At 35.9% G+C, this 11,525-nt stretch overlaps 1 protein-coding gene across 2 annotated transcripts in view; it reads right to left on the bottom strand.

The window, feature by feature from the left end:
• The window catches only part of LOC138826160 (cytochrome P450 2C19-like), a 31,298-nt gene extending 21,614 nt beyond the window's left edge, over window positions 1-9,684 (bottom strand). For both annotated transcript variants that reach the window (XM_070021259.1, XM_070021261.1), the window contains exons 1-6: window positions 9,451-9,684; window positions 8,182-8,344; window positions 7,868-8,017; window positions 4,921-5,081; window positions 3,305-3,481; window positions 176-323 (exon numbers count right to left, since the gene is read on the bottom strand). In XM_070021259.1, coding sequence (XP_069877360.1) covers window positions 176-323; window positions 3,305-3,481; window positions 4,921-5,081; window positions 7,868-8,017; window positions 8,182-8,344; window positions 9,451-9,618 — 967 coding nt within the window. In that variant the 5' untranslated portion in view covers window positions 9,619-9,684. The remainder of the gene's footprint in view (window positions 1-175; window positions 324-3,304; window positions 3,482-4,920; window positions 5,082-7,867; window positions 8,018-8,181; window positions 8,345-9,450) is intronic.
• Window positions 9,685-11,525: the final 1,841 nt, after the last annotated feature.

Consider the following 11,525-nt stretch of genomic DNA (forward strand, 5'->3'; position numbering starts at 1 on the left):
GATGTCAAGACAGAGTCTTGCTGCTTTTCCTACTACATTGTTCTCATCACTTGTCTCTGATTTCAGCTGGTGGCACAGGATGTTGAGCTGTGAAACATACCTGACAAGGCAAATCACTACCAGCATCTTTCCTATATTTTCCGAAGTTTCAGCTAGGTCTCCCCTGTGCTCCTACCTATGACATGAGGGTGCTTCAGCAGGAGCAGCAGGGAGTATCTCAGTGTTGTGCTCGTCGTTTCTGTCCCAGCACCAAATAAATCAGATGCAACCATTGTCAAATTTTCATTAGTAAATTCCGATGATTCCTTGTGATTTTCCTGCTCCTAAGATTTGATGCAATTATATTATTTACCAGCACACGTTATGACAGTGAATTCAGTATCTCACAGTGGTATGAAGTTGGAGAGTAAAGGAATAAGAGCAATGCACAATTGACAGTGGGATGGTGACTAGTTTAGACTTAGTAAGGCTTCAGGCCTCCTGGGCTGTCCTGACTCTAACTGATCTGGGCTATAACTGAATCTGTGGTCATGAAACTCATCATTCATTTAAGCTACTAATAACTGAATTTTTTCTAAATATTAAAGGGTCAGAAAATTGAATACTGCAAGTAGGAAAGTTAGGGACATAGGTGTTGTAAGCCTGAAGCAAATATCTGCAATTAAAATTTTTTGCAGTTGATGTTATTGAACAGAGTGTGGGCATTGTCCTTGAGCTTCTTTTCTCAAGGCTAGTGCTATACCACTTGAACCACAGCTCCACTTCCCACTATTTTCTGTTTAATTGGGAGATAAGAGTCTCAAAAAGACTTTTATGTCCAGGCTGCCTTCAAACTTTGATCCTTAGATCTCAGCCCCTTGATAGTAGTATTACAAGCATGGCTCCTCATTGCAACTTAACTTCTTGTATCACACATTTGCATATGCTCAATATTGCTTGTGAAAATGCTAAAAGGCAGCAAAACTTAGGAATCACAAGGAATGAGAATGGGTTCATCAAAACACGATGAGTCAGCAGATGGGAAGCACCAAGTCAGGTGGTCTAGGGAACCTGAGTAGGAATGACTAGGAATGCATGAGCTAAAGTGACACTAATCATGAAGACAAAACGTGTTCACGTTAACTTTTCATTGGAACAAAGGAGAGAGGATGGATGAAGCAGTGCCAAGGACTGAGAAGATGGCCCAAAACCAAGTTGTCAACAAGGCTGCAGTTTTAGATGTTGAATGAGGAAATCATTAAATGGTCAAAATACATCATTTTCTAACTGGTGTCTGGGCCAACATTAAGTCCATCATGCTTTTGTAATCTCCAGATGACTTGCAGTATGTCTAATAATATGTAATTAAAACAATGAAAATGAACGGGTCCTCTCAACATTTGTACTTTCCTGGAAAAGGGTCATCTCCTTTGACTATATCAACATCACATGCTTTGAAAGCTGGTCAAGTTAAACAAACTTTGGTAATATCTACTTTATGTACTTTTCTATGATCATCAAATTACAGCTACTCTTAAATCTTGAGGTCAACTTACTCTAGAATAGTATATTCAAACACCAATATTCAAGGTTCCATATGACATAATAAATTTGGAGATTTAATAGTTGCAGGTAACATAGACTATTGTACTCTAGGCTGTATAAGTGTTGAAAAATTAATGGAAATCTAAAAGAATGAAAATCTAATGATTCCATGTCATGGACTAAAACACTAATTTTATCTCATATGCTATCATTATGCAGGAGAAGTTAATAATTCTAAGATAAATAAAAGAGAAGAGAGTCGGCCATGAATAGATCTGCCATACAAGAAGTGTGAAGGGGAATCAGCTTTCAAGTACAAACTAAAGCATATTCAACAATAAATTCACTCCAAGTCAAGAAATACATATCCTTGTTAAATATAACCATACAGAAAATCTGAATGTTAATTATACTACATTTTTTATTCAACCTCTTTTTAGATTTTATATATATATATATATGTGTATGTATATATATGTATATATATATTTAAGGGAAGTATAGGAGGCAATAATCATAGATGAATTCTATGAATACCCAATGTATTAAAGATATAAAGTGTGACAAAAACAACTAAAGAAGGCTGCAGTTTTAGGGGGAGGATTAAAAATGTTCTCAGACACTAATTCACTCTAATTTCACAGTAGACTGTCATAAGTGTGTTATAGTAATCCCATGGTAAATATTAAGGATTCAAATTTGCTTAGCTTAACTAAATATCCCCATGCTGCTGATCACATGTAAGGTGTATAACATGTGTACACCACTATATGTTATAGACTGTGATAGACAATTTGCTCCAGGAAAGTTAGAATGAACTTGTGACTTTAAATGAGCATCATTATTCCACAATACTGTGAAATTCAGGAAATTATGTAATCATTTAATCACAATCAAAAAAAAAAAAAGAACCTCAGAGAAGGTAGGGAGGGAAGGGATAGTAGGGGTAAAACAATGGAGGGGGTAACAATGCACAATAGGAAGTGTACTCATTACCTTACTCATGTAACTGTAACCCTCTGTATAGTATCTTCACAATAAAAAATAAAATTTAAAAAATTTGCTTAGCTTATTGCAGTATATTATATATGTATATAATATCTATATTATCTATGCATTATCTATATGTATTTTACATATATGTTACATATATAACATACTCATTGTATGTTCATATGATAAAACATAAGGAAAACCTGTAAAATCTATATAAAGAAGATGAATTAGCAAACATAACAGAAGAGGTGAAATTGATTACATTACATTATATGCATCAGTAACATATCACAATAGAAGCCTTTGCACAATAAATTTGTTAATAAAAATTGTGATATATATATTTTTAAATAAAACAATTATAATCCTTTATAAGGAACATTTACAATGACCAATTAAGGATTATCCCAGAATTATCTCTTCAAAACCAATTCTGACTTAGAGAACATGCATAATATTCACATATTCTATTCTATATAATAATGACACCCATCTTTACATAATGACACATATTTTGCAGGAAAATTGTTTCTATTCACCTGCCATGGGCATTCTGCTTCTCCTTATTATATTATTTTATATAAAAAGAGTAAATGTATTCTAATTATTTGAGAAATTAATTTTAAGTTTTCCAGAATGCTTAGTGTAGCTTCCTTTATACAACTGATAACTTACTTTTTCAAGCACTGCTGGTCTGATGGTTTAAACATTTCAAGTAACACAGATTATTTAATATGTCACAGAATGCTCAAGGATTCAAATAAATATAATTTTTGACATATACCTGTTTCTTTTTAATCAGGAAACAATCAATCAAGTCTCTTGGATTGTTAACATCCAGTGATTCTTCATGATCATTTATTTTCTTCAAAATGTAACTATTTATATCATCAAAATTTTTTAGTAATGTTTTATGACTTCCTGGTAGACAATCAATGAGATCAGGGAAAAGGTTGTAGATCTGAAAGCAAAAGTAATAAGTTATTAAATATATTTATATATACATACTATATACATATTATAGAAAACTTGGCTGTAAATAAATATGACACATGGATTCCATCTTGAAGGGAATTTTCGATGGAACATATAAAATGAGAGAGGTTCAAAGATGCTCTAAAATTTAGTCTCATAACAGAGTATCTAACCTCCCTGTGATCACATAGTTATTAACTTTTACAGAGTTTAAGACATGCCAAAGTCTATAAAACATTGTGAAGATTTTTTTTGGTCCATCTTGGGGCTTGAACTCTGGGCTTGGGTGCTGTCCTTGCACTCTTCAGCTCAATGCAAGCTCTCTACCGCTTGAGCCACAGCGCCACTTCCATTGTGATTTTTATGGTTTAATTTTGTCATTTCTCCCCAGGCTACCTCTTCATCTAAGTTCACAGTGGAATCAGCAAACACTCTGACTCTACTCAGTGATTCCTAGTAGTTTCTATTGTTGCAAATATGCTTCCTTTCTGAGGAAAAATACTTCTGCTCTGTAATAGCATGAATATGAGATGTCTGAAAACAAACCTGTGGGAAATGTAAGCTTTCAGTAAGCACCTGGATATCCACTGATCCACTAGGCATCTATCAGGACCTGAACAAAGCAATTAATAGGAAAATCCATTTGGGATTTATTGGGAAATATCAAATTAATTGCTTGAGTGCATTACCTTGAGTAAATCCTAAAGGTTTAGACATCTTTCTCAGCTGATTATATTGTTTTTCTTCCATTTCTATTATTATCAGTTAGCTGTCAAAGGTTCTCATTTTGACATGTCCATATATAAATAAAATGCATTTTTCCTTTTGGTGTCAGTACCAGGGTTTGAAGTCAGAGCCCCAGATTCTTGCTTCAATTTCTTGGTCATGACTTGTTTTTTCTGACTTTTTATTTGGGAGATGGATTCTGTCAGACTTCTCTGCCCTGGCTGGCTCAAATCCCTGATCTTCCAGGTCTCAGTCTCCTGAGTAACTAACATTTTAGGTATGAGCCAACAAGGCCCAGTTTTACAATATATCTAGATGAAACAATAAATCTAGACTCCTCTGCTACTCTCCCTCATCATTTCCTTCCCTGCTTCCCAAACCAATTTCAACAGACTTCATTTTGGAACTGCAGAAAATGAACTAGACCTTATCTATTAACCTGAAGTAATATCAATTGAAAGTTGATCAAGGATCTTAATATAAAACCAGAAATTTTGAAGCTACTACAAAAATAGAATAGGGAAAATGCTAGAATGTGTGGCCATAGGCAGTAACTTCCTGAATGGCACTCTACCATTCTTTAGGTAGCACTGTTGGGTCCAAGTATTCACCTTACTAGTGGCTCTTTATTTAATTTGGGTCTGTTGAAAAAAATAAAAAGATAAGTGTTTTCTTAGGAAGAAAAGATCTTGGCTTCACCTGCATCCATGGTGAGCTCCCAATCTTGACATTGTCATTCAATTTCTCCATCAAGTTCAGGAAGTTCTGGTCTTTATAATCAAAACGATTCTGGAAAACAATGGAGCAGATGACATTGCAGGGAGCACAGCCCAGGATGAAGGTGGGGTCACAGGGTGAGCCTGAAGAGTCAGAAACAAATGAAATATGCATATGAAATACTGTACTCAGCCTTTGTCATCTTTACCATTTTATTACTGTTTTACTTATAAATTCCTCTAACAGCCAAATATCCTATTTGAATTAAACCTGCATATTTTTAACCTGGAGCCTGAGTTGGCCAGTACAAACCAACTAGCAAAATAATGTCAGTTCATACTAATTGCCTTTACCTATAGTCTTTCAATCAGATATATGCTATTTTGGAAAAAGAAGACTTTTACATACCTAATAGTCAACCATTCAGAGTAGCAATATATCTGTTTCCAAAACCTATAGAGTATCCAAAACTGAGAAGGATGGTGATGGAATATCAGGTGTCTATAACTTTTTTGAATTACCAATGGAGAGAAACTAAAGAGAGATTTTACCAGAGTTCAAGTACTATAAGGAACCAAGGTCAAAAGCAGAATGGTTTCATGTTTTATGAAGAAAAGGGGAATGACTAATTTTTTTTAATTTTTTATCATTATTTTTAAGTAGTTGTACAAAGAAGTTCCCATTCTAGAAAACAGTATATGAATGTCTAACAACATTATGACCCATCGCTCTTAACCCATCTCTTCTCTCACTAATATTACTAATTTAGTAATAATTAAATTTAAGCCTGTTATTAAATGTAAAATCAGAGAAGGCAAACAAAAACATAGCATTAATAAATGGGAGATTCTTTTTCATTTTAAAATTATTAAGTAAATTTCCCCTCCCTAAGGAATATGTAGACACTAAGTCTAATCAAACACAAAATTTAATTTATGGATAGGGCTGAATTTTTAGAATTCTACAATAAATAATATGTACATATATATTTAAATTTGTCTTCATCTCAGGTTCTATTATTTGACAGGTTAATTAAAGAAAACATTATTTTTGGCACTCTGTACAATGAAATGGCTATGAGCAAATCATCAACATGTAAAATTCTACTGAGTTTAAACTGAAAGTAAGTAGTCATGAATTAAAGACATTGTGAATTGATGTGGTTGTTTGGATTAAACAAGTGTCATTGAGCTGGTTGCATGTATGTAGGCTAGTTAATGATTGAAATGAGTCTAAGCTCTCAGAAAAACTTTTATTATAACTATGAATGGGGCAGTTATCTGAGAAGTTGTTGAGATTTGCTATGACTGCAGGTGTGACATTCACAGGTTAAGTCTGATTTTAAGTCTTTCTTTTTATTTGGAATAATGAATTTTAAAAGCCAGGTTATGTGGAATCCAAGTGGACAATGCTATCCATTGCATTTGGGTAAGTGTGTAATTAACAGAAGATTTTTAATATAACATCCAATATACAGGGAGAAAAAGTGATAGACAAAATTGAAAATTGAGCTAGAATACACTAAAAGAAGACTGGATAAAGAACTGATCATAATAGTTGAAATAAAGCTAATTGAGTCATAATTAAATCAAAGTGTGTATTTCCAGATTCATGATAGAGTACATAATTAGTCAAAACATATAAATAAAATTCTAAAGTTTTGGGTAAGAAGAAATAATGTTGGGGTATAGCAATTGCGTTTTCAGAGAAATAATTTTTTAGATGAATTTTTTTGAGACAATAAAACCAATAAAATCTTATCTTACACCACTCCATGACTATCCAAAATTCTGGCATGGGTATTGAGAAGTCAATGATAATGAGCATACCATATAGTTGCATCTTTGTGAGGGGGTCTCTGAAGGTAGACAGGGTCATTATCACCCTGTTCATTTAGCAAGCAAGATCATTTAATGGCTACGTACCCTCAATTATGCTAAGTGAGAAGCATTGCTCCTTAACTTTTTTAGAAAAGAAACTCAAAACATCTATTTAGCCAGACACTGGTGTGTTTGGTCTGCCAAGGAGGCCAGACACTAGAGACCCAGTCAGTTGGTTCTCTCCTCTTGAATTCTAGAAGTCCCTGCCCAGCATCTGTAACCCAAGCAACTGGCATGCCTGGGTGCAGTGTGAGGTTCTCCAGACGCTGAGATCATCTCTGCTTACACCATGGACACATTCCTTCCCCCGCCCTCCCCTATATAATTTTTCTCCTCCTGCCATTATCTCTATTGCTCTGCCCAACTCTATTTTGTGAGGCTCAAGGTTGCTTTCTCCCTCTCTCAATAAACAACACTCTTCCCTTCAACCACTTGAGAATTTCCTTTTGGCAACCCTTGTATGGTGTTGTTCATGAAGAGAGCCCTAGGTATTCTGGGGGCTGAAATCTGGGTATTGTGGTTGGGAACAAGCCCAGGCAAACAAATCACTGCAAATCTATGACACCTATCGTATCTCACCAGCTAGAAGCTTGAACTGGAGGGATAGCTCAAATGGTAGAGCACCAGCCATGATCTGGGCAAGAGTTTAAAGTCCAGAGTTCAAACCCCAATTACGCCATAAAACAAAAAAGGAAATTTACATTCACGATTTCTGATTGGAAGACAAAATAACCCATTTCTTAAATAGAAGGGACTTAATGGAGCCTTTTATATTCCTCTCTAAAATAGTGATATAAAGCAGCTCCCTTGGGCTGGGAAGGTAGCTCAGTGGAAGAGCGCTTGCCTTGCATGCCTGAAGCTCTGGGTTCATATTCCTCAGCACCACATAAGCAAAAAGAAAAAAGCCAGAAGTGGTACTGTGGCTCAAGTGAAAGAGTACTATAGCCTTGAGCTAAAGAGCGCCCAGGCCCAGAGTTCAGGTCCCACGAACGGACCCAAAATAAATAAATAAATAAATAAATAAATAAATAAAATAAAGCAGATCCCACCCTTGGTTTTCCTCAACTCCTCCACGAGGCAGCATGCTTCCTCTTGAACACGCTCTTCAATGCTCCTCTTCCCCATCCCCAAATTCCGCAAGGTCATGAGTGAGAAGCGCCTCATCTCTCTCCATCTGTGTCCATTGCTGAAAACAATTCCTAAATGAAGGGAAGCAGAAACATGGATGAAGTCAAGCAAGGAAAAGGAAGCTGACAGATGGCAGGTACAGGGATGGCCAAGCTTTGGCTCTTTTCCCATCCTCCTTATCCACACATCCTCTGCCCACACACAAATATACACACACTTGGATATGTACACTTACCAAGGCCTCTGTTAGTTTTTTCAGCCAATGGGAGCCTGCCTCTTCCAGAGAACTCCTCCCCATGGTCAATCAGAGCTTCCTTCACTGCTTCATATCCATGCAACACCACAGTGGGCTGCAGGCCCAAATACAGAGTGAACACAGGGCCATAGACTTTCGAGAACTGGAAAATGAGAAAAAAAATAGTAGCGAAAGAAGTCACTATTTGCTCCTCAGAGTGAGCCTGAGCAAAACTGATAGCATTAGTTTATTTTGTGTTTCTTTATTTTGGCAAACACAACTTAAAATATTTGCAAAGATCATATGTTATAGAGGAGGCTTGTTACAGCTGTCATTTAGAGATGGCCTGCACTGTGCCATGCAATGGAGCAGGGAGTTGATACTCCATAATAACTCATCTTCACATCAAAACACACACAAGCTTATCATGATTCACAAAGAACAAGGCAGACGGCTGTGGGATCTAAATTCATTTCTAGAGGCCCACTGATAATGAATAGACAATTTGTAGTTGAACTCTGCTTATTCAACATTCCATGCTTGAGATATGTTTAATTCTCATTTGTACACCAAACCAGTGGCAGATTACTGCTTTCAGATAACTTCTGAAGCACTTATTCTTGAGAATCTTATTTCCTTTGACAAACAAGGAAAACCGGCAGTTTTAAGTCAGCACAGGTGCTTGTACAGGCAAGTATAGTTTGGGATCTATTGGTATTAGAAACAGAGGGTGTGCCCCAGTACATGAATCATCTTCAAAAACAATTTCTCAACTCGCAACATTATTTGCCCCAGACAAAAGTTTTATGCAAAAATCCAGGTGTTCTCTCATCCTCACAGATATTACCTATCAATCACTCATAGCTTCTCAGAGAAGTTAACTTTCACAATGATTCTGAAAAAAAATCAGTGTCTAATATGCTATTTGACTTTTTGAATTGACCATTTAATCACAGAATTTTCCTTTCAAAGAATCTGCAGGAAAAAAATCATAAACTTGACTGTCTAATTAAGCTGGGGAGAACCATCCATAACATTTGCAATTTTGTGACGGAGACTAAAATAGACAGTAACCCACTCACATAATACATTAGTTCATTCCATGACTAAAATACAAACTTGAAAAGTCACAAGCATGTAACACTTTATACAAGGATTTTGTTTTATGATAACAAATCATGCTATTCTACCTTCAGCAATACATTTAAAATAAATAAATATTCATTTATATCTGTCAGAGACCATTGGGCAAACATGAAGAGTACTTACCTTGGTTAAAGATTTGGTGATGTCTTTAATGTCAATCTGCAGAATATTTCCAATAATTGGGAAAGGAGTGGGACCTGGAGGGAGCTTCCTTCTCCCAGAGTTCTGTCTCCATATTGAAAAGAGAAGCAGACAGGAGAGACCTAGCACCAGGACAACTACTGGACCCATTGAGGCCTTCTCTTCTGAGAGTACTGTGAGCTTGCAGGGCAGACCTTTTATAATGCTCCCTGAGACTGTAGGTGTGCCTCTTTAATGCTTTAGTCATGAATTAGGTAGAAGTTTACTTTAATCTTTCTTCTGATTAGACTTTGTCCTGATGGTAGAGGTAAAAGTAGAATGACCTGTACACATGTCCCTCTTTCCAGAGGGCACAGAGGCAATTGTGATTTAGTTGCACTTTTTAGTGATCAAATACTGGTACTTAAAATACAAACCTGCCTTCTTTCAATGTTCAGCTATGCTTGAGAAGTATTAAAGTCAACAACTTGAACATTATTCAAACATGGTATTCATTTTTAAACATTTTTGTTGCTATTCTAAGGTAGATGTACAGAGGGGTTACAATTACATAAGTCAAATAAAGAATATATTTCTTGATTCTCAGATTAGTGACACGTTGGGAAGTTTTGGAATTTATGATATTCTGTATTTTCCAGGAAATGTGTATTTAAACTTGTTTTTTGCTCTATTCAACACTTCCAGATGTGTTGTCACTACTGAGACTCTTCAACAAGTTGGTAGACTTGTCCATTGTTATTTCTAACCAAATGTAAAATTCTTAGCATCAGTCATGCATTTTGATAAGTACTGACCAAAAGTTGCAGGTCCTTGACCATTATAGAACAGAAAAATGGAAAGCTAAGCTCATCATTATTTTTCTTTTTCTAATGAGGTAAGGGAGGAGCAGGAGTATAGGAGAACGTGGATGCTGCGTGGCTAGTAGACTTCTTACCCTCGACATTCTTCTCTCCACATGACCGCGCCTCCCCTTAGATTGTACCCTGACTCAGACCAGCCAGCTTTCAGCTTCCTAGTATTCACTTCACTGAACTGCTTGTTAAATGTTGAAGGAGTTATACCATGCAAACCAGGCTTTTTCAGTTTGACTGTGTACATACTCCTATGCATGCTTTAATATGTGTTTATATTTTAAATGTAATTTCCATATAGTAGATAAATCAAGCATTCTATCTCTCTCAGGCTGATTTAACTCACTCAGTATGAATTTTTTTCTAGGTCCATCCATTTCTCTGTAATTGATGCAATATCATTATTCCTGATAGATTAATAATACATATATATATATATATGTGTGTGTGTGTCTATGTATAGTTTATGCGTGTGTGAGTGTGTGTATGTTACATTAACTCATCATGGGTTCTTATGTATGTATCATCTCTTGTCTCTGCTGATTTTCTTGCTGGCTTTTCCTGTGATTTAGAGGCATCCATGCATGGAATGTATGGCTTCAGTGCCCACTGTGTGTGCCTTGGGACTTCTATCTCTACAGTCTATGTAACTACTTTTCCCTCAGTATGGCCTCAGCACTCTTGATAAATCAAAATTTCTTTTCCATAGCACTCACATTTATAGCAGCTTTGTTAAGAATTAGGTATGAGAATATACAGTGTATATGGAGTGTATCTATAGGAAGAATAGTGAGCTATGTCACCCATCATCATCTTATCTCTTTTATTTTGTGTGTGCCAGCTCTGGGGTCTTGAACTTAGGACTTGGATGCTATCCCTGAGTATTTGTGCTCAAAGCTAGTGCCCTACCATTGAAGACAAAGCTCTAGTTCCATTTTTTGTTAGGAGTGAATTAAAGATAAGAATCTAATGGACTTTCTTTTCCTGGTTTTCAGCAGCCATTTTCAGAGCTCAGCCTCTGAAGTTATATATATATGTACTCAGAGCTTCTCACTATCTAGAAACGCTAGTGATCCATCAACCCTCTTTAAACTTAGCTTTGAGATTAAGTCATGTAATAGCTAACACAAACGAGATAATTTCTCATTCCCATAAGAATTGTTATTCTTAATAAGAAAATAGATAGCAAGTGCTTGTGGTTTTTTG

The sequence above is a fragment of the Dipodomys merriami genome, unplaced genomic scaffold, assembly GCF_024711535.1.
Source record: "Dipodomys merriami isolate MVZ:Mamm:240054 unplaced genomic scaffold, mDipMer1.0.p SCAF_14, whole genome shotgun sequence".
In the NCBI taxonomy this organism is placed as follows: domain Eukaryota; kingdom Metazoa; phylum Chordata; class Mammalia; order Rodentia; family Heteromyidae; genus Dipodomys; species Dipodomys merriami.